At 50.9% G+C, this 26,292-nt stretch overlaps 6 protein-coding genes across 6 annotated transcripts; 4 read left to right on the forward strand and 2 right to left on the reverse strand.

Moving 5' to 3' along the window:
• Positions 1-1,214: 1,214 nt before the first annotated feature.
• TrAFT101_010661 (uncharacterized protein) lies at positions 1,215-1,949 on the forward strand (the record flags this gene model as incomplete). Its single annotated transcript, XM_066129028.1, has 2 exons — positions 1,215-1,246; positions 1,814-1,949. The coding sequence occupies 2 exons, from the start codon at positions 1,215-1,217 to the stop codon at positions 1,947-1,949; spliced, it is 168 nt and encodes a 55-aa protein (XP_065985158.1).
• A 135-nt stretch (positions 1,950-2,084) lies between these two features.
• TrAFT101_010662 (uncharacterized protein) lies at positions 2,085-4,918 on the reverse strand. Its single transcript, XM_024901349.2, has 2 exons — positions 4,274-4,918; positions 2,085-4,146 (listed from the first exon to the last, which is right to left on the reverse strand). Exons 1-2 carry the CDS (start codon positions 4,333-4,335, stop codon positions 2,883-2,885), a joined length of 1,326 nt encoding a protein of 441 aa, XP_024755489.2. The 5' UTR covers positions 4,336-4,918; the 3' UTR covers positions 2,085-2,882.
• Positions 4,919-9,716: 4,798 nt separating this feature from the next.
• Positions 9,717-14,364, reverse strand: TrAFT101_010663 (uncharacterized protein). The gene is made up of 3 exons (XM_024904583.2): positions 13,380-14,364; positions 12,330-13,310; positions 9,717-12,235 (listed from the first exon to the last, which is right to left on the reverse strand). Exons 1-3 carry the CDS (start codon positions 13,769-13,771, stop codon positions 11,767-11,769), a joined length of 1,842 nt encoding a protein of 613 aa, XP_024755490.1. The 5' UTR covers positions 13,772-14,364; the 3' UTR covers positions 9,717-11,766.
• A 3,911-nt stretch (positions 14,365-18,275) lies between these two features.
• On the forward strand, positions 18,276-18,891 carry TrAFT101_010664 (uncharacterized protein; the record flags this gene model as incomplete). The annotated part of the gene is made up of 5 exons (XM_066129029.1): positions 18,276-18,335; positions 18,398-18,423; positions 18,479-18,497; positions 18,566-18,670; positions 18,739-18,891. The coding sequence occupies 5 exons, from the start codon at positions 18,276-18,278 to the stop codon at positions 18,889-18,891; spliced, it is 363 nt and encodes a 120-aa protein (XP_065985159.1).
• Positions 18,892-20,053: 1,162 nt separating this feature from the next.
• On the forward strand, positions 20,054-20,392 carry TrAFT101_010665 (uncharacterized protein; the record flags this gene model as incomplete). Its single annotated transcript, XM_066129030.1, has 1 exon — positions 20,054-20,392. The coding sequence occupies one exon, from the start codon at positions 20,054-20,056 to the stop codon at positions 20,390-20,392; it is 339 nt and encodes a 112-aa protein (XP_065985160.1).
• A 284-nt stretch (positions 20,393-20,676) lies between these two features.
• On the forward strand, positions 20,677-23,152 carry TrAFT101_010666 (uncharacterized protein; the record flags this gene model as incomplete). The annotated part of the gene is made up of 2 exons (XM_066129031.1): positions 20,677-21,108; positions 23,015-23,152. 2 exons carry the CDS (start codon positions 20,677-20,679, stop codon positions 23,150-23,152), a joined length of 570 nt encoding a protein of 189 aa, XP_065985161.1.
• Positions 23,153-26,292: the final 3,140 nt, after the last annotated feature.

Below are 26,292 nucleotides of genomic sequence, written 5' to 3' on the forward strand. Positions count from 1 at the left end.
GTCTAAAGGATCGAGATTGTATGGGGTTGATGAAACAAACTTAATTGCCGCCGCATGGCTTGGCCTTTTGTGAACCCCTCCCCCCCCTTCCCGGGATCACCGACGATCCCAGCTACGTGGTATCCCTAGAACCTGGTGCCTTTTTTTTTTTTTTTTTTTCGCTAACAAGACGCCTCCATGACCTTTTGTTTCGTTTGGGCAGTAAGCTGGCGTAAGGAGGCTTGCGGTTAAGGACCAGGAAGTTAAGCGACCATGTCGAGTTTACGATATGAGAGAGAATAAGCAGAGCAAAAGAGAAAGATTCTAGAAAGTGCAATGGGTGGCAAAGGGTGTGTTTTTTTTTGGGGGGGAGGGATCCCAGTGTCCAGTGCTGGCCTGCGGCCGAAAGCGGCCATATTTTTTGCAATTACGTTGTATTATCACCAACATCGTGTTAAGAAAAGCCCTTGTTGATGCAATGGTAAATGAAGGATTCAGAGAGTTGAAACTCGGGGAGATGAATGTTACAGCTCTACTCTGGGAATACATACATGCTACTGTATGAGGGTTATCGAGTTGTCCTGGCCTCTTACCCCTTCTGTATCCTAGCTCAACGCCTGACAAAGGATCACACCTGTTTTGTTCATTTCTTTATATGGTTGCCTATTTGTTAATTCTGTTGCCTATAAGGAAGCGGATCCTGATCTATTTTTTTTTTTCCTGTTCTAGAACAAAGAGGGCCGACGTGTATTCGTTGATAGGGTTATACGAAAAGCTCTCACTGTCCCTCTCTGTCTCTGATAACAAAACCCTGGCAATCAAGGCTCGGCAAACTCGATCTGGCGAAATTGCCCGACTCTCTTACTCTCTCTCTTCAAGTACACCGCGCATGCCAGTTATCATGTCAGTAAATGAGATAAGCGGCCCGAACACAAGGCCAAAAAATCAAAAAAACCGCGCAACTCCGTCAACATGATAGTCTAGTACTAATAGCTTCGTTCTTGTTTGATATACTAAAAATGCCGAACCCTGCTCTATATGTATTGATGATAAGTTTGGCTTGTTAGTGCTGTTTATTCTGGCCAACCACCTTCCGGGATTTATTAAAACCGGCGCTAGGAGCAAAAGGCTGTGATAACTAATTCAGCGACAGCCGGATATAATACGTTATGTATATATGTATGTATAGGCGCTATGTATGGAGCTCCCACAAAGTTGTGTCAGTCAGCAAGAGCATGGCCGAAAGAAGCAAAGCTGATGACGCCGAGTCAGTTCTACGAGCTAGGAGACCCTCCCCTGACAAGAAAGCATACGGAAAATCAATCTATTCTGCTGTATCTGCAAGGCGCAAAGTCATACAGATCATTCAATGTTTGGTCCTTTTTTTAGTCTCTTTTCTTCGGCATACATATAATAGTATATATTCCATAACTGGTCATATTCTAGTAGAAGCACTATTGCTGTTACTATCCCACCTGTAACCTCTTCCAGTTTGGCTCTCCCACCCAAAGGCGAAAGAAACCCCCCCTTTCTTCCAGGCTTTATCATTATAATAATTTGTCTTCTTCTGTCCGCCGGCAATATAATTCAAAAAAAAAAAAAAAAAAAAAAAAAAAAAAAAAAAAAAAAAAAAGTTCCTTGATTTGAATACTTCGGCAGTCAGATAAATACTAATACGCCTTCCTTTTTTTCACCGATCCCGGGGGTTTGATCGGTCCGCAGACGGGCCGGGGGGGTGGTGATTTGTCCGGGCTTTGCCAAAATGAAAACTTTCCGGAAAAGCAACGGCAATGAAATGCCGAGGGATACTTGAAAGCTAACTGTATCTGACAAGAAAAGGCGGTACTGTTGTACGAGTTGGGAAATGGGTCCTCTGCAGTTACTGGGTATATGTTGAGAGCGCGGCTTGTGTCCCAAGTACACATGCGTGTGGATGCAGCCCTACGATGCTACGTAACTTTTCGCAATAGTAGTGCTGTCAATGGGAAACTTGTCCGTTGTGATATTGAGAATTTGCCGATTGTAGATAATGGTGTATGAAACTCAGATGTTGATATATCCATGTTATCATTCATACGAGAAGAAAATAAAATAAAATAAAAAAGGGGAAAGTGTGGTAGATGCATGACATGACTTGCGTTCCACATAATTGTGCCCTTGAGAATCAGAAGAGAGAGAGAAGGAAGGGAAACGCCCTATCAGCACTGTTCGCAGACACGACTGTCAGGAAGCCCCAGTTTCCCCTATTCTCTCTATCTTTCAATGGAGCCCCTCAGTTACAGTTTTAACATTATCATGCCATGCGGACGTTACAATCATGCATCCTAAGACTAAGCATGTAGTGGCAGAAAGAGAGAAATACCACTATTGCCTATAACCCTTGGCAGTCTGAATGCGTACAAGCATAAATCAAGCCTTGGGGGTGCATCCCAAGATCGGTTAGATACGAGAGAGTATTATTGCGAAACAAGGCAAGAAAGATGATGAGAGAGAGAGAGAGAGAAAAAAATCTACGATTATAGGCGAAGTAAGCGACATAGGCGGGTCTCGAATTTCTTGCGTATGATTCGATCTATTTCAAGCACTGCTTGGCAGTTATCATAGCGCTGTGGTATACTGTATATGGGGGGGAAAGGCAATAGTTCTCCGTGGTGGCTAACGGCCAGGGAGAAAAGAGGGATGGAGATGAAGTGAGGCGAGGTGACGTATGCGTGTGTGATCCTGGTACAAGCAAAACAGCACCTATGCTCGCTCTTCCAAAGTAGGAAATCAGAGCAATAAGACGGAGAAAAAGGCTGTTAGTTTGACGCCTTGATTCTACTGCTGCTCGTCCTTCATTTAGAAGTGCGACTAATAGTGCCAATGCCAATAGTAGCAGCAGTTACGATGTCTCTTTACGGCCATCATAGGTTCCCATTGCCGCCTCTCGCTCCCGGTGGCATCCGAAGTATTGCCCTAGATACCTCCTCGTCGACCCTGGCCTTCTGCAGCGAAAAGGCCGGGTCCTCTCTGCCACCGCACGAGCACGGGAAACCCTTCCAGTCGTACCGCCCCACGCCGGCGCCGCATCTGGGGTTCGGGCACACCAGGCGGCCGCCGAGCTCGCCCTTCTCCAGTTCGCCGCGCATCCAGCTAAGCGGCTCGATGAAGAAGTGCTGGCAGGGCGGGCGTGTGGGCGGTGGAAGACCCCGGGCCTTTGCGGCATCAAGCTCCTCATCGCTGAAGGCGCGCGGTTGATGCGGCACGATGAAGGGGCCTGTGGCGAGGATGCGGCGGCACTTTTTGCAGCGGAGTTTTCTCTCCCCGGCGGGCGCAGCAGCCGAAGTCGACGATGCATCAGTAGATGGTGCTGATGATGCCTCAGTGGCTACCTCGTCTCCGAAAAAGAGCTGCGAGGGGGCCTGGCCCACGGCGAGGCTCTCCTTGGCAGCACGCTGGTAGAGCCAGCGCTGATAGATGGGTTGAGACTCAACACCCCCCTCGACCGGGCAGCCCATCCGCCACCAGTGGTCGAGCTGCAGCATGAAACCATTGTTGGGATCGGCAAGGGGGCGTGTCTTCTTGACGAACGCGAGAGCTGCGCGGACCGGCTCACAGACAGATTCGTCATACTGCCCGGGATACTGAGGGACTAGCGATGAGGCCAATTCTGCGCCTGCAGAGCCGGTAAAGCGGTCGGGGTGGCGCCAGAGGAGATAGGCGATGATGACGGAGATGGAACGGGACTTGCCCGCGGCACAGTGAACAAAGACGGCGCCGCGGCGGCCTCGTGGTGCGTCAGGAGGAGGGACGTTTGATGCTGATGTGGATGCTGACACTAGCGATGACGTTGACGACGATGCTAAGCTCTTGTTGTCGCCATCCAGGGCGATGTTCTCTACGGCCTTTTGGACGCTAGCAACGTCGGAGCTGGAAGGGGCTTTCCGGCGGGGTCTGATGCTTCGTAGCCCCTCGTCTATGAACTTGACTGCCTGGGGAAGCTCGATGAGGAGATCCGAGTCATCGACATCGTCAATGTCAATGAGAAGGTGCTGGAAGGCCTTGCCATATTCAGAGAAGGGCTCATCTTTGAAGTTTTTGAGACTGGCCGGGTTGAAAGAGACTAGGGAGAGGACGTGTGTGATTTTCCTCTCCAGGAGGGACTGTGAGCGCCGGAGGGCCCATATGCTAGATCATTGGATGAGGTCAGCCATGAAGTTTCACACTGATGATGATGGTGATGACAATGATGAATTATACATGTACATGATTGATTGATGTGAAAATGCGTGTAGCAGAAGAACTGTAAACTCACCCTCCGACATAGAGATTCGGCACGCCATCAATCGTGCTCAGAGCCATCTCGACGACGCTCATTTCGAGAGCCTTGTGCTCTTCCAGTTCCAGCTGATGGCCAAACTGCTCTCTCCGGCCCTCGACAGGGGGGATGTCGTCTGGCAGCGGGGCGGCCAGGGTATCTGACGGGGTGAGCCCACAGTTTGGTGTGAGCTATGAGGAAATGATTGTTTGATTGGTAGCTGCGTGGCTGATGTACACACAGCTTTTGATATGCCGATGGTATTGAGAGTGTGTTTGTTCCCAAACTCTTTACGGCCCAGAAATGAGTGCTGGGGATATGCAACCCGATGTGAGACCAGCTCCTCGTTTCGTCTTTGCTCGCTGCTTATCTGATCTTGTCTAAAATGAGATGAGTGATGATGAAAGATGTGATGTGAGTGGCCGTCCAAGATTGAAGGGAAAACTCTGACGGCCCAATCGCTGAGAGGCGTGGAGACGAGGCTTTGACGGATTTGCGCAGATCGAGCCAAGACGCAGGCAAAGGAATGACGCCAAAGATGTTCCAGATCCAACAAGATGAGATGCAAGAGTGGACGAGTTTGCGATGAACCAGCTCGCGGCGTCGTCGTCGTCGTTGACTGCTGCCTCGGTTCGTGCTCATGTTGCCGTATGAAACGGGTTGGAGGGATCTTCGTTTTTCCAGAAGCACCGCCACAGGCGCTGTCAGGTCCAGCCACAGCGTCCGCCCCTCCTCTCTCGCTCAGCCTTACGCCTTACAGGGCTGCCCAGCCTCGCGCTGTGCGCCGTCGTCTGCCCCGGTGCCCCAGCGGGAGTCCGCTGTAATCCTGCCCTGTAAAATCCGCACTCAGGCCCTAAACGCGCGCTACGGCCACGGCCAGCCGCAGCAGCCCACAGCACCCTCTCGCCCGCTAAATTGCCGTCCGTCCAGCGTGTGTGTGGACGCGTAGAGGGGATGATATCAATGGAATGGGGGGTTGCACCGGCAGCAGCCCACGGCACTTTGTTGTTGTTGGGCTTGCATGTTGATCAACTCGATGGAGGTCCTTGAACGCTCGTGCCGCGGTGGATGTATCTGCATGTACCGTCCTTGGGCCGCACAGCCTTGCTTGGCCATTGCCGATACGTCCGCTGTACATGTCGGGCATCGCCCAGTTGGATGCACTGCATGTACCTGCTACACACATGTATTTTGGCGATGCACGAAAAGGCCGGCTGTTGGTTGGTGTTTTGCGGGCATTTTCGCATTGGCTCGCACCAAATCGGATCCTGCTCGTTCCTTCGGGCTGGCTCCTCTTCTGCAAGACTTGCCGTCTGAGGCAAAGCAAGCAGAAAAGTAAATAAATAGATGAATGAAGAAATTGAGCAATGAATGTGATTAATTAGATGGGGTGAAGGACAGACGGTGAATAGACTGGAACTACATGCATCTACATGCAGATACCCCACGCATAGTACGGACTATCGCTATCGGCATTTGGCAGAAGAGACTCAAGCAATGGCAAAAAAGACTCACAGGGATCCCCTCCCGTCTCTTCCCGCTAGAGCTGCATCGCACAAATCCTTCTCATCCTGCTGATGCTGCTGCTGCCGACATCTACACGCATGTACAGATATATACAGATACACACACTACCTACTTACATGGAGATGGTCTAGGTACATACTTCATGCTGTAGCAGTTATGCCCCCTTCCCTCCATCTTCGATGCTTTACTGCAGGATACATGTACTAATTAGACTGGGCCTCACATACAGCCAGCTTCGTCTACTCCCAACCGCATAAACATGCCCCGATTAGTCAGTAAGCAAGCCTCAATGGGAGGGGGGTGGACAGATGGCATCACGCCTTAAGATGACGATGAATATGATGCGATGTGCATACACATATACCATATACATGTAGGTGCGTGTAAGTAGTGATGCATACCTTACCTACCTACCTACCTATTTATGATGATCATCGTCATCGTCACGGCCATCATCCGGACGGTTGGCGAACATCAGTCCATCAGTCGCCACCATCGCGGCTGCAGCTGCTCCTTATCGGCAAGACTCCATATTTAGCAGCTCTCGTATGTATATAGTTCATAGTAAAAACAACACAGGATCCATATCAGTGTGTAAGATCATGTAATTGGCGTCACCCGTCGCGACTATATATGTATATGTGCCTGATAACAAGTATTGCATTACATCCCGCCATAAGCACCTTGGCGTGAGCTCTACTTGTTTGCAGTCCGCGGTTTGCAGCAGATTGCATACCCCAAGCATGTACTCGCCTTGTCCTTGCAGGCTCCTCTCACCCAACTACCCACGAATCTTACTGGGATGTGCATTTTGCAGGTGCTCCATATATACATGTCCTTGGCACAAACACAGCAGACGTGAGAAGAAGGGGGAGGGGTGAGGAATGGAAAAGCTGTCACTACCGAGGTCGGTATATAATGTATGCTTTTACATACGTGCACTCGTAGTAGGTAGTGGTAATGCTAGGACCTACAAAGGTACTAAGTAGCAATATGTACCAGCAGTAGCATTACAAATATCTCTGGTGCAAGGCACCTACCCATTGAAGCAGAGTACTCCTAAACAAGTAAATCACGAATCCCGTCATGCCCTATACCGGCAAGGCAGCATAATTTAAATGATGCGCCAATCGCCCCCCCGTCTTCTCTTTAACGTGCCTACTTTACCCAGGTAGGCCTAGATGTTTGGTTTAACCAACCTTCTTTTAAGCGGGAGCCCGTGCCGAGGAGCCTCTTCTCCCTTATGCTTCTATAGCTTTGTTTAGTAAACCCGCCCCCGGTTGTTGGTGTTTGATAGCCCGGCAGGAGGAGAACTCGGCAAGGGGGCGTGGGAAAGCCACTTCTCTTTAGCTTTCGATTGATTCCATGCGAGCTGAATCCGTTCTGCTGTTCACCTCTCGTGACAGCCATCCGATTTGGTCCGCCGGCGGGGGGCTGCTAGTGCCAGGGTGATGCAGAACTGTGCACTATACGTGTGCTATTATTCGTAAGCTTAGAAATAGACGACAAATTAAACGCCTGGTGTGGCCAAAAGGCGGTTAGACCATCGCAATCATATTCCCTCATCTCGACAACAAAGAAAGCGTCTAAGTCCCCTGGGCAGAGGAATTATTATTCTGTTGACTCTCATGAATCAATTAATTAAGCCAAAGTCGTGCTCGTTTTCACGTTCTTTAGTCTCTTTTCGTTTTATTATTTTGTGCTCTTCTTTACTTTCCCCTTGCGGTATTACTCGATACATGTAATACGCGTATACATGACCCAATCGCCCAATTATACGAATTTCCAACAGAATGCAAACCGCGGTTTCTCGCCTCAAGCTAATTTGCCCTCGACCACTATTCGATTATGCCCATTTAACCTGCTCCCCCTGTATCTGTAAGCAAGATAGATAGTCAAGCAAATAGGCGCTCTTGGCACTCCATATACTACACTGACTTCCCCAATGCCAAGACTCTGCTGGCGACTTTTAGCATTGAAATCTCGCTGCTGCCCGTGCATATCGCTGCCACTCCGGGCTTGACGTAGGGCGCAGAAAACCCATCCATCTCACCCCCTTCTCCATCGCAGACACAGGCATCATCTGCCCCATAATATAATATCCAGGAGAAATAGTAACTTATAGTTCGCGGCGTATTCCGCGTACAGCACCGACAGCCCGCGTCTCAACCGCGCATTTGAATCTGTTACTTGAGAGAAACTACCTACATGTAGTAGGTATTCAACGTGCAAAGTAATCATATAATCATTTAGTCGCCCGTGGACCAGCACGGCTTACTGCTAGTCCTAGTCCTAGGTAGCTTCATGGCTTGCATCTTCCCTGTCCTAACTATTGTCCTATTTTCTCGAAATCGAGCCAAAGGAGGAAAGACAAGAAAGCAACCCACCCCTGTCAGTGATGCTTATGCAACTGGGCGATTACTGCGAACGACTTCATCTTCTATGTACTTATCACGCAGCGTCTCTTCTCCCAAGTCCCTCTCCTTCTATTACCAGCAGGGTGGTTTCATTTCCTCTTCCGGCCTCTAGCAGAAACCACGAGCGTCGTATTCCAAATGCATGTGTCATAGGTACAGCTAACAGACAAGCGTCTACCATGCATGCTTTTTTTCTTAGTGCCAGCCTTGTCAAGCTACCAAGCCATTGAAACCTTGCTACTTGTCTCTTGTATTCACTCCCCCCTTCGTCAAAGCCGGTTCATTGCAGTACGTATAGCTGATCTAACTTGTGATGAACTATACCAGCTTCTGCCTCTCCGTCGGTACCGCCAGAGTTGAGCTGCTGATATCCCCTGTCCTCTGTTTTCAGCCCCCATCGTCCTGAATCGTCCATTATCAATCTCCAGCATGTACGTATAGGACGTAAATGGGCACGCGTTGTCCATACAAACCCTAGTAATACCAACGAATATACCTATCAGCAACTAATTCACACACCCCCATGAACATCTTTCCAATACACATGACTTTTTGCGGAGCACTCATAGACTCCAGTTCCCAGCATCTCATATAATCAGTATTCCATCCCTTCCAACGGCAAGTCCCGCTCCAAATTGCCCTTGTCAGCCCCCGTAGACTGTCTCGTGGGTCGCTCATTGCATTCGGTAACCAAACAATGAAGTAGCCTCCTCTTTCACCACATGCCAAGTATGCAATTACGAAGTAGCACCTCGGCGATCTAAAACCCTCCCCCCTATTTCATCGTCATCTTCTTCCTCATCGTCCTGTCTTTTTTTTTTGTCCCTATTTCTTACTCCGAAAGGCGAATATTTCCATTTTTTGGCAGAATAATCTCATCATCATCCTCGTCTGGCTGTTTTTCCTTCTTTCGTATCGTTTCACTGCCCACCCCCCACCCCCACCCCTTCTCCCCTCACAAACTCCAATTGCTCTACTCAGCATGTAAGCAAGCAATCTACACAAGAGCAATGGACAAGAGCAAGGGGGGCTGGTGTGCCCTCCAATCATAACAGTCGCAACATCGAGGCGACAACAAGGCCAATGCAACGTCAACGCCCAAAGCAGCCCGCCCTCTAATTAGTTTCACGCAAACCTCCGCATGGCTCCGTCATCTGTTCTTCATCGTAGCATCTGTTACCGTAAAGGGTGTTGTACATAGGAAACAAAACGGCTGTGTGCATGAAAAGGCACCTACTCGGCCATGCTCCATGGTCCATATCATCAGCTGTAAAAGTATAGTGAGAACCCCCATGTTCTCAAGGCTTACAGAGCGACTTGACCGTGTCAATACACAGCTATGCATAAATTAGGAACCAGCTTATGCACATCATCATAAAGCCGTTTATCATCATTCGCCATCCTCCTCACTCGCTTATCCTCATTACAGCTAAAAAGAAAGAGGCAAGCATCACTAGACAGATAGCGCCTTTAGACTTGATATCAATCATGGTGTCCGTTTTATCGTTGTCTCGAATGCACTTTATCAAGGTCATGTCTGTATAGTCTTCCTACATAACATCTAACTCTCCCCCTTTTCTTTCTTCCTTTCTTTCTTTCTTTCTTTTTTTTTTTTTTTTTTTTTCTCAAAACGAAATTCTTCCTTTTGCCTCTTTCCTGTCCAAGGTTCCAGTGCCAGCATACCCCTCCCCCATTTCCCCATTTCGCAGTCGGATCGTTTGGAGCCGAAAAGAGTGTATGCGAAGCCCTTGAAACCTGGTCATCCCCTTTGTCATGCACATCCTTGGCATGAGAAAGTACCACCAGGAATGAAAGATGAACAAAGAAAACGTTGCTGGGATGAAATAAGAGAATTATCTTTTATTTCCACTGCTCTCCTCTCATGCGCAAAGCGGCACCACGTTCAGACGGCCCAACAAAGTTTCCCATTCCAGAAGCCTGTTTCCAGAGAGGCTTCTACTATGTATATATCAGCAGTTTTCGGCTGGGCCTCGCCAATAGCGCCCATGCTTCTGTTTGCTGTCACCGTCACACTATGGCTGGCTATCTGTTGTCCTTCCACCTAGGCCAAGCAGCGTTAGGGCTTGGACCAGCCCGTGCCATGTATCTGGGACCAGGGTCTCACGGTTCAGCCCAACCAAGCCCGTTCATCGTCAGCCATTTGCATACGCTCCAATCTAGTCTGAATTTCGCACAGGAGGGCCCTGCAGCACCAAATGGTCCTTTGCCAGCTCCTCCCTGAAACACCACGCCACGGCGCGCATCTGTTGCACCTCATCTAAGACCCAGGAACGGCTTGCTGCACGGGAGTGGCATTCTGCTTTGCAGCTGTGATTGAATCAAACGCATTCATTGTCATACAGTTTCTGCGAAAGGGCGGATTGCCATGCCGTGAACCGCATGTGAGTTCGTTTCAGAATTGACCTTGCGGATCCCATCTCACCCACAACGCCAACCCAATCACTTAAACCCTGGTCTCTGGGCACCTGCACTTCAAGAGAGGACGAGTAGGTATATATATCATCAATATCTGTTGTGCCTCCGGATGAGCTTTCCGAGATTTAGCTAGCCTAAACTTGGGCAGTAGTAGTACCTAGTACTATAGTAGTAGCAGCAAAACAAAGGGCAATGAGAGACGGAAAATAAGAGATCCTGAATCCTCTGGCGAGTCCGTCTTACTGGTACTGTAGCTGCTGACATGGGGAGCTGTCTCTCATCGCCGAATTCGGCGGTACAGGCGCAAGCGCACGTCTCACCCATCATGGAATCTGCTGGTGGAGAGTGGAGGATGCCCTAATACCCTAGAAGTTCTGCATCCCAGCTGCGCGCAGTAGTCTGTCAGCCTGACTTGTATCCGAACATCCAATGGCATTTCCGGTTAGTCCTCCCTCCTCCTCCTGGAAGCCTTTGTCAGGGATAGCACCAGTGCGTTTTGACCATAATACCTTTCCATGAGCAACACAAGCGCCCTGCTCGCTCCCTGCGGGTTTTGTGTTCACATTTGGAATCATCCCATAGCTCTAGTGCTGGGCCAGCTCTTCATATCTCAAAAGTGGCGACATTCTCTCTCCAACAAACCATGATATACCCTTGTTATATCGACTCGCCCATACGAGCTCTCTCACGGAACAGCCATCATAGCCTCCATCTCCCAAAAGCGGAACCCACAGGATATCTGCGCGCGCCCTGCTTGTTTTTGATCGGTTTGACACCCAAACGCCCACTTATGTATCAATTGCTTGTCGTAAAGTCATCAGAGACAAAAGGAACGGTAATGTAGAAAAAAAAAATCTCGGCCAATGTAAGAATCATTTATTTGACTGGCAATGCAATGCAGAGCTCCACTATGTCGCCTCCTGGAGCGGGTATTCTTTTTAAGAGAAAACAATAGAAATAACAAAAAAAAAAAAAAAAAAGCCATGCCGTCTTCATACAGAAATAGTTGATCGAAACTTTTCGTGTTGTAAGCCTTCGTATACTAGCCGCCGCGCTTCGAATGCAGCTATCCAGAGCCAGATCTTTTCTATTTTTTTTCTTCTTTTTTTTTCACCTTGGGGAGGGGTCCTCCTCCATCAGACAAGCATTCTCCAGCATGTTAGTCCACTTGCCGCTAGTGCCTGCGTGACTGTGCTTGAGATGCTGCCGAAAGTGGTCGGCCCTGTAGAACTTCTTGGAAGAGTTGCACTCTCTGAACTTGTGCTGCTCTTGCAGGTGTCGAATGCGCTCTTCCCAGTCCTGGTCAGTGGCGTGTCTCGCCTGGATACCTCCGTTCAGTAAGCCGGCTCTCGCTCCAAGGCCCGAGCGAGGGAACTCCTCCCCGCAGTAGCCGCATGCATCGGCCTCGCCGGGATGCGTTGTCGATTCGTGGAACGCCCGATTGTACCCAGACAGCGCAGAGCACGACCATGAATGGCGACGTACATGGAGCGAGTTCTGGTGTCGCTCGGCCTCGTTCTTGTTCTTGAAGCGGTTGCCGCAGAAGCTGCACTCGTACTGCTTTTCAGCTTCGTGAGCACTAGATGGATGAGTCAGCACTCCCTGAGAATGACGAAGCGGGAAAAAATGGGGCGCGATTTAAAAAAAGAACTAAGATGTGACTAATTACGTACCTGAGCTCTTCAGCTGTCTCAAACTTCTTGGGCTTCTTGGGACAGCATTCGCACATGTAGAACCCTTGGAACTTGGCACCCGCGGGTTTTGCCATCTCGGAGAGCTTCCGCGGGCCGGCGCCTGAGGCGGTTCGGGAGTGCAGAGATGCCCTGTTGGCAACTGAGGTCTCGGGGCTTAGGTTCAGGGATGCGGGCGTGTTGTATGGAGAGGTGCATGATGTGGGAGAGAGGGCCCCGGGTGAGACCCCACCAGGTGAGCGGTGGCCAAAGGAGCAGCTAGCGGTAGTTGTAGAGGGGATGGAAATCGAAGACATGAGGAAGCCGGATCGTGAAGGCGCGCTAGAGAGAATGGACGTCGCGGTTTGAGCGCCCGTCGATAGGCGAGGAGTGGGAGAGCCGCGAGAGGCACCCTGGCCAGGCACCATGTGGAGGCCAAGGTCGTCCGACGCAGGACTAGCTGCCCGTCGCTTCTGTCCTGCACTTGCGTACGCATCTTCAATGTGCAGTCTCTTCAATGACGACGTCTCTTCCATGTCCATGTCGTCGGCAAAGCTGCCCTGGGTAGAGGTGGCATCGTCGCTGTTGTTCCGCCTTGATCTGCCTCGGGGCGAGCGGTCGGGTTCTGAGCTGTCATAGGGCGAGCGGCGGTCAATTGGGGATCGGTAGAATGGCGTAGAGAGGGGAGAGACGGCAGAAAAGGTTGGTGAGTCTCGGGTTTGTGACTCAAAGGGTGCGCGGCTGTGGATGGGGAGCTGAATGGGTAAGTTGTTGAAGCTGGGAGCAAAACGGCCCTCGTTCTGAAGTCCTCGAGCAATGTCGCTCACGGAACCACTGAGAAGAGAGCGCGGAGGCGATCTGTCCAGCGTGCGGATGGGAGTCAGCAGGTTCTTCATGCTGTCGCCGTGAATATCGGCCGCCGATTGGAACTGAAATCTGTTGTGGTGAAGTCCAAATGGCTCGGTGGGGATGGAATCGCGAGATCTGCCATGCTCAATAAATTAGTCTTGTTTCGTTCTTTCTACTCATTTCCAACCTGCAAGAACTGCGCACCTCTCTGTTGAAGCATAGCTGGCATAACCCTCATCGCTGTTGATGCTTCCAGTTTCCCTTCTCCTGTAGCCCGGTCGCTCATCTAGGTGACAGGGGCTCATGCTACCGTAACCACTTGCTAAGGACGAGCGACTGGCAAAAGAAGAGCCACGAGAATAATCTCTCTTGTCTTTCAAGTCGTCACGATATTGAGTAGGGGCGTCGCCAAAGGGAAGAACCCGTGGAGGAGGCAGCGGAGGGGGCACGTCGTCTCGCGTGTCCATGCCAGGAATGGCCATTGCTGGGCTTCTGGAGAAGGTAAGGTCGTCTCTATATCGATTGGCGCCGGATCCAGGCACGATGATGCTCGGCAGAGCAGGAGGAGCCTCTCGATATTGCGGGGGAAAGGCCATTGTCGCGAAATGAAGGAGGAAAATGCGAGTATTTGAAGTTGGAAGTGCTGTGCTATAGAGAAGTGAAGCAAAGGCCGAGGTGGGCCTTTGTATGCGGAAAATGTTCAAAGATGTTTGCCGTTACACGCCCATTCGAGTCATGGAAATTGATGATAGCCGACGGAGTCAATGCGCCAGTAAGAACGCAAGCCCGCTGCTTCAGCTGCGGCAACGATAATCCGCCGTTACGTGTCGCGTAGGCGAAGCAGGGCAGAGATGCGTAGGTGGCAACGAATTCGGAATTTTTTGGTCTATTTTTTTTTTTTTTTTTTTTTTTTTTTTTTTTTTTGGTTTTGTTTTTTTTTGGCGTTTATCCAAGTCCAGCTCTAGGGGCCGCAAGGTCTTCCAAGGCAGTGCGTGCTGTAGTTACGCAGGTATGTGTGGTTGGGGATGGTAGCTGAACGGGGCAGCAAAAATAGGTCCATAGAAGGAGGCAAAAGTGTAGAAGACGAATAGGATTGGAGAACAAGGGCTAGAAGAATGATACACGAAGCCACTAGAGGCAAGTTGAAGTGACCAAAGACATGGGATGTCCTCGAATTATAACATGTGGGAGGTTCAGAAGACTTTAATGTAGGGGCGAGAAGCGGGAGACCAAGAGAGAATATCAAAGCTTAGTCCCGCTGCTCGACCCAGAGCCAGAAGAGACAAAGAGAGCGGGTGTGGGGATAGCAAAGATGAGAAGACGGCAGCGCGCCAGGGGCGTGTAGAGAAGCGACAAAGCGACCAGCATGAGAAGGTCCTCTCCAACAAGTGCTAATCCTGTTAGTGCGCGGGTGGTCGTTTGGCCACAGAGCCAGGGATTTGGTTGGACAAGGGCGCCGTGCGTTGGAGTACCTACATAGTACTATGGTAGCCACGTTTGTTTCTTGTGTCCAAAAGTAGCCTATCTCTTTTGCTGCTCGCCCTGTCGCGCTTTTTTCTGCCTCCCCCTTCCAACGGATGGGTACAAGCAACAAGCCGACGGCAATGCAGAGCCACGCCGATACGACGATCAGCTGGAGAGGCAAAGAAGACATCAATATCTGCTAGTGATAAATTGCTGCTCTGCCTACTTGCTTGGTGCCGAATATTCGATGCCAGGAGCCATGAAAAGAGCGAGATGCGCCAACCCCATTGGAACAGAGCGGAGAAAGCAGAAGGAAGGGAGGGGCGTATTTCATGTTTCTACCCACAGGCAGTGTTCCCTTGAGGGTCTTGAGGGGAAGTGTACACCAGCAGCAAGGGCCAAGACAACAGAGAGCATAGAAGCAGCAGCAGAAGCCGAGCAGCGAAAGGCGTTCCCAGAGGATCGGTTGACTTGCGAGGTGCGATGGAACTGGACTGCCCCATCCACAAGCTAGTTGGAGTGTACACATAGGTACAAAGGAAGGCTTAGGGACCAACGGTCCACGGGTGCGGCTACTCTAGCACCGTCGTACAAGCCAAGTAGCACCACGGGATGCGCGTGGGCAGCCCTGTCTTAGTGCCCTATGGCCCTTTTTTGCCTGGGGAGAAGGGGGGTATGCTCAGCGCTGGGCTGTAGGGCCAGCACTGACGCCGTCTGAAGAATGTTGCCGGGAGGGGGCGTGGATGATGCGGGCAGGGACCGGTAGGGTTGAGCACGGTGGTGTGCATATAGACAAGGCCATTGATCCCGCCAGTGGAGAGCGCCTCTTTTTCTAAGCAGGGCTGGGCGAGAGACAAGTGGGCAAGGACCAAGGCAGCGCTAAGCAATTAAGGTAGCCAGGCAACATCCATCTCAGGTTGAGGTGAGCTCCGCGGCCCTGGGTAGTGGTGCTAGCAAACTGATGATGCCGCACACTGGATATGCTGGCTTGCAGTCGTTCCACTCGCCTCCCATCCGTATGTCCGTCTTCCCACTCTGTTCTGGCCAATCTCTCCTATCCCTGCTGTGAGCACTCTTTGTGCTTGCACGCACATGCACCAAACAAGCGCACTGCTCTGTAGGAGCGGAGCGACAGGATGCTCGCCAAAAGTGACCAACAGCTTTGCCAGTATGGTCGCAGCAGTTTCCGGGCCCCTGGCAATGGAACGGCAGAACGGGGAAGCAGCAGCTCAAGGATCGCTCGGCGATCGTTCGGGCTGTGAGTCGATGAAGAGTAAGCCAATGGCAGCAATTCCAGGGCCGAAACGGAAAAGAACATATTCCTCCGGCTAGCAGGAGCAGCAGTCAGAGGGGAGGGGTGTAGGGCTCTGGCTCTGGCTCTCGCTCTGTTTTAGCAGCCCTGCGTTGCAGAAAGTATGGATGCCTTTTACATACATACACGCTTCCTCTTTGTCCAAGGCCGTGTGTGGTAGGCAAGGTATGACGACGACCGCAGCCGCGGTACTCTGGCGCCAGCACCTTGTATGGATGCCCAGTTGGAGCTCCGGGGTTAGCGGCTTAGCAATTCGCCTGCCAAGAATAAGGCCCTTTTTGAGGCAGTGGAATAGCGAGAGCGAGAGGACCTAGCAGTAGAAGTGAGCGGGAGATGATGTTTCAGGCGTGCCGTTGGGCAATGATTGCAGCACGTTCGCACTGGTTACAATCCATTGCTAACACGACTTACCAGCATCACCACCCAACTCTTACGTTTCGCGGCGACTGCTGCGAACCAGGTGTTGTGCTGATCTGCGGGAGATCGTTGCTCTCTACGCCTCAAGCCTGACGTGAAGCATACGAGTAGTGCCAGTGACTATCCAATAGTGGCAGGTAGTCGAGCGCCAAAGCCAGCCGCCTGGGCAGTATTACTCGAGAACTTGGCCGGTACTTGGAACCAGGCCAATGCAAGGCTGCACACACAACGGTGGAGATTCAGAATTGCGGCGCATGCAATACGATTTGTCGAGATTGGAGATGCTTGTCTGGCGTAGGAGACGCCCAGGGCGCAGAAGGCCTATGAGCGCGAGTCGTCTGCGGAACTGAGAGCTACTTGCCATGTGTTACAAATTGCCAGGCGTCGTTAGTATCGGTACAGCCTGATGGCGTCTTGGCCGACGCTAATTGCAGGATCCTGTTACCTGCAATAGGCAGATATGATGGTCAGCGATAGCGAGTAAGTTGTACCCCAAATGCAGGTGTAGATACGCAGATTGGGCAAGAACGACCGCCTTACGTCCCAAGCTCCACACCAACAGCGCTGGGCCATGGTGGTTCGGACACACTGCATCTTCTCCTCAACAGCATCTTGTCATTCCGGCTTGCGGATACCTCTGTCATCGAGTCTTGCAATCGTACTCTGCTCATATCGTGCTTCTTGTCTGCTCCAAGCTAATTCATAATTCCTGCAGCAGTGCCACAAAACTACAAAGCTACAAAGCACGGAGTGCTCCTCCGTGATTAGCCTCGATTTGCTCTGTCGAAATTTGGTGCCACCACCGTCAACGCTGAAAACACGGTGCTGGCTCTCAGCTCCGAAGCTCCGGATTGCGTCCTACGCAATTTCCGTGGACCTGACTGAAAAATCCCTGCCCTCAACGCTTTTTGTGGCTTACAAAGGCGTGTCAAAAATCCGCGCTGCTTATGGTGGTATGTCGTGTATGTCGTCAAGCGTGGCCAGTTTCCAACCTGTCAAGTCGCGCATGGCTTCAGCTTGGCGGAGCCAGTAGGCCTGCAGCTGCAGTTCAACGCAACAATTCCGCCGTCCACCCAAACTCGAAGAATGGTGTCTGCGCCCTACCGGTCCGCCTACGCACAAGCACCTCTACTTCTTGGAGGGCTGAATCGCCCTAACTCTAGCCCAAAACTCAGCTCGCTACTTGATGACTTAGCAAGGGCAGCGCCACTTGTCATTATCCATGCATTGTCCAGCAGCACCGACAACGATTTCCCATGGAGGACAGCAGTTCCCCGGAGGCCATTCAAGTGCTAGCTCTATATCCTTGCCAGCCCAACACCTAGCCTACTGCCTAGCTGGCGTATGGTACTAATTCTAACCCACCCAAGAACACTTGGCTGATCAGCTGTGGATTTCGACCGCTTTGCTAGTCGCCGGGTCCGACCCACGGACATCAGGTTTTCCTGGCGAATGCTGCAGATTTGCTACTTGGCCGGATCACCAGCCTTGTCGTTAGCTTTTCATCAGCCATCACACCGCTCAGCTCGTCGGTTCAACAAGAAGAGAGTTGATATTCAACTAGTCCTTGTAGGTGTTGATACTGCCCCGCAAGTTTAAGGGATAGTGACGCTCGATTCGAATAAGCCGGCCCCAGTCGACGAAGCCAAGCAGTTACTGGTGCCATATGAGTACTGTATCTGGGTCAAGGGCCGTCCGCGATGTGAGCACTGACGACATTTTCCCTAATCATACGATCTATTCCACAACTACAGAAAAAGCACAAGAAGACTATGAAAATGACGGTCGAGCTGTACATGAGTAGCTGGTAACACTTTCTATTAACCAAATGCACCGATGAAGATGTGTAATGATTTTTCTCATCACGTGACGAAGATGAAAGCCTGCTTCAAAGCCACTTCCCCACTATGTTGCAAGTTTTGAGCGAACCATGGAAAGCCTGCAAGTTGCCAGCCACAACAGTCCCAGTACGGATAATTCAGGCTACTGATTAAGACGGTTTGAGCATCCACTAATTGATCCTCTCAAGGGGCACCTGCTCATTCAGCACACACGGTATATAATGTCGGCAATTCAAGACACTACACAAACACACTCGTAACACCAATAGGCACAACGAGCAAGGCGAAGTAGAGAGACAACAAGGGCCAATCGTACACGGTAAGGCTTGGGCTACAAGCCGTGTTATACTCTTTAGGGAATACGAGACGATGGCAAACGCCTATGCAACTTGGGCCGCCACTCGCTTAGGCGGAATGAGCAGGGCACTGGCTTGCCATGCGACATTGACGAAAGTATGCATGCAAGTCGACCATTGATCATTCAGCCTTACAAGGGCCAGCAGAGTCATGTTCCTAATCCTGTGTTTAGCCAATCGTTCCTCGAATGCCCACCATCGCTTTTAATCGCCATATTCGCCAGGAGAGAAAGGGTGGGACAAGCCAGGCCAGGGCAGCTTTCCCCGCCAGAAGACGGCTCAACAAGCGCCGGACCGCCCTTGATACAATAGCATATGAAAACTGAAATTAATTCACACTTCATTATCCCCAGCCGACACCAAGGGGGCAGATGATGACAAGGAGGGGTGTGTTATGATGTGTCCATTGAGGTCCCTTTTGTTTCGACGACAATCGATGCATGACACGCCCTACATCTACTTGTGTACCAATATTTTGCTGCGGCTTCCATAACAGCGAGATCAACTAAGCGGCCTGAATTATCGGCCGGTGCAGTGCTCCGTCGCTGGCATGAGTCGAGGAAGCGAGGAGAAAAGAAAGGGGGACGGATTGTTCCGTCGAACTTTAGCAGGCTTTCAATGGCACTACATACAGCACTGACCCACTCAACGGCGCTTCACGTACGCAGAGAGCTCTTGAGAGCAGATTCATTTGGCTTACAACCTAGCCGCGCTAGTCTGTTATGGCGCCGAAGCGGCGGTTAAGCCGCTGCAGCAGATCCGACGCTCGCTGCTCTACGCTACACGCAATCTCTAATCCTATAACCGCAGGCGATATCAAGGAAGACTCGCTTTCCATTCATACCAAGGTAAAAGGGAGGAGGGGGACACAACTCATACAAAGTGTAGCTCTTTGCACCAGATCTATTCATTCAAAGCGTTGTCTGGAAGTACGAAGCCTAGAAATACGAAAAAGGCCCCAGATTCGGATATAAAACCATCACTGCCTTGTACCATTAATACGCGACTGTAGACGCTATCGTCTACCTGATAGGGTGCATATGCTACTTCCTCGGGTAAGCTGCCACCATACTGGTCTGTCGATACCAACAACTGGGTCGACCGAGATCTCCGACCACTAGTAGTTTCAACATTAATCTATCTAGAAAGAAAAGTCTCCGAGGACAGCAAAGCTATCCAACACAAGCGCTTACAAAATACGACTCTGATTCTCGCTGGAGCTTCCAGAAGCCTGTGTCCATTGTCGGGCTGTCGGGGACTCAAAAGAATGGGCTTAATTACCATATCAAGGCTAGCTTGCACCAAGAGAGTGTGATTCACAAGGCTGAAGGGAACGCTAATCACAAATGGCAGCGACATACGTTTACACCTCCGGCTAGACAAAACGATACCTGTTCCTGTGATTCACCATCTCCTGAAATGTTTTTTTTTCTCTTCGGGCGAAGGGAGACAGGAGATTTCCTCGCGGCGTCCTCTTAGAGCGGAAGTATGTGGAGAGCTCTTGAGTCAGGATGTGTTGAGCAAAGCGACGCATCACATCCTTATGGCTTTGACTGCTGTCTCTTAAATGAGATTGTTCCCTTTGTGGCTAAGGCTACAAGCATCGAGATGAAAGTCCGGATAGGCCGGGGCGATTATGCAACAGAGTATCAACGAGGAAACAAGGTGCCCCAAGGGAGCGGTTCCTTGGTGGCTCTCGGAGACTCAGAAAAGTGGCGCCAACTATTATTTGCACTTCCCCACTACCAGAAACATTGCGTGCGCCTCCTGTGTCACAGCTTCGTCCATAGGGCTGTGAGGAGGTCTGTCAAATGGTGTGCCCCTTGATGCTAAAAATCAAGGGATGCGTAACGAGAGAAAAAAGGGATCCGCAACAGCCACGGCCCGCCCGGTATGAGGCAATGTTGGCATTTTGCTCCATACTAGGTATTACCAATGTATTAAACACCTCGAATGTCGCTCGCGCACCTAGTCAGTTCACATGCTGATGGAGTCCAGAGGCGCCCGCAAAGAATAATCATGACTGTGGACTTGGGCTAAGAGCACGGCGTGTCTTACATGGCGAAGGCCGGAGATGTGAACTCAGAAGATGCATACAAAAAGCAAATCTCATGAGTGTTTTGGGAGGTCGGCGACTGGGATGTCGTCGAGGTCCCCGTAGCCTGGTCCACAGCTCTCAGGAACAGGCTGCTATCCTAGGAGCCAAAGGGAAAATACTGGAGCCGCCTGACGCAAAAGCCCCATTTTTGATGTCAACGGCCACTTCCTATTCGCACACTCGTATGCACTCACGGACCGAACACAATAAAAAGAGGGTCCCGCGCTCCGACGACCGATTTGAAAGCCGTCGCCACGGAAGCACGCCCGAGTCAACTGCCGGCGAAGGTGTGCCGCCCCCGCCGCCAGTTCTTTCATTCATCCAGAAACACCTGGGTTGGATTACGGCAAGATGGCGGCTGAAACTTGCTATTGCTTTACCTCAGATGATAGACAAGCGACGCGAGCGTGGTGACATGAGCCCGGCACAGCGGCAAATGTCCTCTGTCAGCAAATGTACAGCCGTGGTGGTGTTGGTATTGAAGTCATTAGAAACGCATTGCGCCAGCATCCCGGCAGGGTACGAAATACTGAGTGTAAAGAGTAGATTGCTACTCCGCACTCATATATCTACTTGTAAAAACAAATTACCAAGTACTACTAGGTATATACGTGTGCCATATATACGACATGGCACAAAGGATTCACGGGAAGGGACCGCGTTTCAAGTGCCAACTAAGACGCAAAAGTGAAGACGCCGTGACGACAGCGGGCGAAGAATGACAGCATGGCCCGGTTATCTCGCGAACCCGATAGGCAGGCTAGATGGCATACGGCTTAGCGGAGAGCGCTAGAAGCATTCTAGACGGCGGTCTGTCGATTCGGCTAAGAACTAAGCTGATACAGGCAACTTGGGAGAATCATGTCTGCACCGCACCGGCTTTAGCCCATGAAGAATAGGGAGGAATGGGATAGCAATGCCGATATGAAGTTTGGGGTTCCCCACAAATTGTGTTACTAGAGAGAGAGAAGCTCCCATAGCCCCGTCAACCAAGGGCTTCAGGTGGGCATCGGAGGTTGGTTGGCAAAAGAATGATAAGCCCACGCGGTCCGAGGCAAGTGGGGGTGTCCGACGGAGAGTGTATCTTCAAGTGTACGTCTTCTCCGATCGCTTAGCATGGCATGCTAGAGTACAGAAATGCCATGGCTAGCCAGCATCCCTTAGCCTTTGGACTGGGTTAAGCGTTTCTTTCTTCTTTTTTTTTTTCTTTGAGCACAATGCAGAAAATTGGATTGCCTTAGCGCCAGATCGTCTGCTGTATCCCCTTCCGATGCAAGATACCCCCTGAAGATCTTAGTCTCGGTCTACTGGTCTATACCTATGTATATGTCGGTCCTACTACGGGCGGCCGAAGTCTGAGAGATGAGACATAGAACACGGGCTGGGAGGCAAGGCAAGCGCTGCACACCCTGCAAGCAACGGTCAGATCAGTCATAATTGCACCTGCTATCTATCGAACCATTGTCGCACCACCGTTGAACCACAAGTGCACGTTGAAGAAGGCTAAAATGGGCTAGGCAGCTTGCAGGACTTGAGGTAATACACAGTCCTCTTGGCAGCTTTTCTTCTTCATGTTTCATTGACAGAGATCTCCAGCTTGTTCAGGGAATTGGATAGCAATGCAGCCCACGGAATATTATCCTATTCCGGATTTAGAGACGATTATGCACTATCAAGTGTGTGGCTTGGATTCTTGCGTGGCAGACTAACGAGCTCCTTAGAAGTTCCCTGCCTGCATGAGATGCAGGTAATTACATAGTACGCAGTGCATCAACCGTCCTACCGAATGGCTGCACCGACAGGTAGGATGAGGCATCATGATGGCATTACGGCTGGCAAAATTTGCCACGGCAACTAAATCTTGACTCGCATAAGATGGTGAGCTGAGGCAGAGTGATTCTGGTGACAACTACATGCATACATCTGAACCTATTGATAAGCAGCGAGGCGACTTGCGGAGAAAAAAGCCCAAATCGGCATGAGCTTCATGCCATAAACGGTTTAATGTCGACGGAATCTCCCAGAGTGCCGCCCTTGCGCAGACTAGCCAAAGCCGAGCTGAGGTTGAATTTAAAGATTTAACGGAAAATATTGACCGCATATGCGCGCGCACTATCAGCAAAGGGTGGCGGTAAGGATGGCGAGCAAGACAAAACCAATCTCGGCCGGGCGCTTTGGGAGGATGATTTTGGCGCAGGAGATACCGGTCATGTGGTTTCCTGCTGTGTATCTCATTCGCTGCATGCGCGTATGCCGTATGTTTCTCTTCTGCCCCTTGGCTTGCCGTGATGACTTCTATTTGCTCCTGCCCAAACAATAGTTCAGCTGGCTGGGCACTAACCGCATGCAAGCATGATGCTCTAAGCCGATCTGTACGGACAAAGGACGTGGACGAGAATGCCTCGGGTCCGAGACCGGGGGTGGAGCTCGCTGATAGGTCAGTCGCCACAGCTCCCTGGACTCAGCCCCTCCAACCATGCTCCAGCTAGATGAGAGGGGCGAATCTGCGTTTATGAGGGTTAGGCCAAGTATCCCACCCAATCGAGTTAAAGCAGCCCTGCTGTAGGGCTTTGCAGGATGGAGACTTGAGCTCGTGCCTACAACAGATAGATCACACGTACATGAGCTAGCAGGCAACATCGCTAGCCCCTGCTAACGCGAGTTGGCACAAGCAAGGACTGCTGTATGTACTTCGTACTCCCCTTGTCCTTCTCCCCAAGCTGTGCTCCTCCGCTCTCAGTGGGCCTTGGGGCGTGTGAGGGAGCCAATATGACAGACCCGGCTGATTGGCTGGCGTTGGCTAGCGGCCTTACAGAGGCTGCTCCATTCCCTGGGCTTAGACGGCAGTGGAGACGCTTTCCCAGCCACTAACAGCAGCTTTCCTCTCTTTTTGGATTTTGTCTCTTGGCTTCCATTTTCTCACCTAAGGAGGGGGGTGCGAGTCCGCGCGGCTGTATAAGTGCGCGGCTGTAGGGCCAGCAGGCAGCCACAGGGCTGAAGTGAGCAACACTAATAACTTGCTATAGCGACCGCCTTGGCACACTCGCAATTACTTGCCGGCTTGCCTCTTGATTTGTTTCCGCATCCAAGAGCGCCTCGGACAGCTCGCTTTCCCTTTCTAGCTAGCTATCTGACTGATTTCCAGCTGGGAAGCTGAGAGGATGGGCTATGTCTGAGAGACAAGAGACCTTAAGGGAGGGGGAAGGGGTTAAGCAGGAGCCTCAGCAATGGGATTCCGTACCAACGCCATGGCTAGGACTACGATAATGCTTCGCTGTTTGCTGTAGCACAAAACTGCTGCCTGCCTTGGATGCGTCTAGAGCGTCACGCCCCTTGCTCCGACTTGATACGGATACGCTCAATGGCATACATAATTTCTGCTCGGCCGAAGAATCGCCGTGATGTATCTGCGTTCGGCCGGGAAGAGGCCCATGAGAGAGCCGTCTACCTGGTAGCCAATACTCAGATGGCAATGCTGTTTGCCTCATGACCTCTCTCAATATCAGGCCGGGCTACAATCCTTCATAACTCCTGAAGGCCGGAAAAGAAAAAAAGAAATCGCCGATATTTTCTTCCCTGCTTATTCCCGACGCAAGGGGCGCGGAGGCTACCGCATCTGGCATGCACCAGAAGATACAGAGCAGCATTAGCAGAGCCAGCGAGGGGCAGAAAAGTACCGACCTAAAAGATCCCCCATCTTATACGGCATCGTCTATTACTATTATTGCCCACGCGCGGCCTTGTTATTTTCCGCCAGGTTCGCTTGCAGAGGTTCCCGCAGAAGGATCTACATCGCAGCAATGTACATATGGAAATACTAACTTGTCTTCTACGAGAGGATCTTGCGCCGCGTCGTGCTAGATGCGTGTCATATTTAAGGTGGGTGCACTCACTACTTAGTGCCACTAGATGCTCCGTGATCCCTTTTCTCTTGCCCTACGGTAATGAACATGACATCTTGAGAGTCACTCTGGCTCATGCGGGCCCTAGACCTAATGGTGGTCGTGGTGACATCAAAGCCCCTCATTCTGTGCTATCCTATGGGGATTTTTCGTTATCTCGCTTGACACCATTTGAGTTGGATTTACCAGGTTGTGTGGGCGTGTGAGTATGATCTCGCTTCCATATCGGGATATCGAATGTTGCAGGGCGTGTATCTTGGTTTTTGAGCACGACCATGGTTGAAATTGATCAGACAAGAAAGACTCTATTCCCTATCTTGACTTGTATGCATTCGCCGTACTTGCCTCGGATTACACCCAAGGGTGTTTGCGTGCACATGCATGGGATTTGGCGATTTGGCATAACAGGCAAACTTGGTGCGGATCTACTTCCTTCAAACTCGCTTAACAATAACGGTCATTCGGTTCAATTATAAAGCACCACTGTCCGATTTTGGCATTCTTGTGGATTGCCTCGGACTGGCAGTGGAATTACAAATCATCACTGTCTGGTTTTAGTAGTGCTCTAGGGCTTGTTTTTATCGCGGACGAAGAGTAACTGGTGTGGTACTCATGCAGTTTTACGCAGGACGACGGGGTACTCTATACGTCTTCTACATCTTCGGCTGTACACCGTCAGACCGCAGGCAGGATTATGGTTCAGGGTGAAAGTGAGACAGAGAGAATTGAATAACCCAACCAAAAAAAAAACCTCATACGATACTACATACTTGCGTCATTAACCGACCAACAGCTGCGGCATGCATGCCATGCTAATCTAGCAGAGATGCAGGGTAGCCTCGAGCGTGTTGGCTGGTGCTCCGTATGTAGGGCTGCTTGTTGGGGCATATATCGTGGTGCATGGCGCTGCGCTACCACGCACTGCTCCACACGCTACAGCAGCTGAACGGAGAAGAAACGACGTGCTAACGGAAGCTTTCGATCCATCAGGCGATGCATTATGCGGGACTACTCCGCACGCGAGACGGGAATGATAAACTAACTGCGTTGGCGTGCAAATGCGTGAGAAGCAGCTTGCACTTCCATCGACCTATCCTGTACATTGGGCTTGGACTGCTATCATATATCACTTCAGGGCTCCTCGTGAGTAGATCGCTTGACCTGGTTATTGGACGAGATGCCGGTATGTTTATACGGAGGATGGGGCGCTCCGTGGTCCCGTCCGGAGATGAGAAAAGGGTCCCAGACCCAAGGGGGCCAGCGAAAGGACGGCCCCTCAATCCTTCAATCCTTCGAGAAAATGGAGCATCTCCCGCCTTCAATGTAACGCCGGCACAGCGTCGGCCCATACTTACAGGTATGCTTCTGAATCGCCGTCTCCCGCTTCATATATTGCTGTATTGAGGTATTAGTATACATATTTGTCGACGCGCGGGAGGAGAAGAGCCCCTCCTAATTAATGGCGACCCAAACTGTCGGGTTCGGGTGCGGGTGCAGGCTAAGCAGTACTCGGGATTGCCTGGGCATACCGCTCATGAATAAATTGTATAAGTGGTGACGGCTAGAGATGGAGAGGAAAGGGTGCTTCCCCATTGGAAACAAGTGCTGGGGGGACAATTTGCAAGTACTACCACCTCTAGTATCCGTCGGACTAAGCCTCCAGAAGGAGGGGGGTTATGGAATAGTACAATCGAGTCCCAAAACGAAAAGGAAAAAAAAAAAAAAGA

This window comes from Trichoderma asperellum, chromosome 6, assembly GCF_020647865.1.
Source record: "Trichoderma asperellum chromosome 6, complete sequence".
NCBI lineage: Eukaryota > Fungi > Ascomycota > Sordariomycetes > Hypocreales > Hypocreaceae > Trichoderma > Trichoderma asperellum.

What these genes read in the sequence shown, in the direction of transcription:
- TrAFT101_010663 (XM_024904583.2), bottom strand. Translation starts at nt 13,771, where the DNA reads ATGGCCTTTCCCCCGCAATATCGAGAGGCTCCTCCTGCTCTGCCGAGC. An exon ending in AGCTATGCTTCAACAGAGAG is followed by an intron (nt 13,311 to 13,379) that starts GTGCGCAGTTCT and finishes TGAGCATGGCAG; the next exon opens with ATCTCGCGATTCCATCCCCA. An exon ending in GAGACAGCTGAAGAGCTCAG is followed by an intron (nt 12,236 to 12,329) that starts GTACGTAATTAG and finishes TCATCCATCTAG; the next exon opens with TGCTCACGAAGCTGAAAAGC.
- TrAFT101_010662 (XM_024901349.2), bottom strand. Translation starts at nt 4,335, where the DNA reads ATGAGCGTCGTCGAGATGGCTCTGAGCACGATTGATGGCGTGCCGAAT. An exon ending in CCGAATCTCTATGTCGGAGG is followed by an intron (nt 4,147 to 4,273) that starts GTGAGTTTACAG and finishes CCAATGATCTAG; the next exon opens with CATATGGGCCCTCCGGCGCT.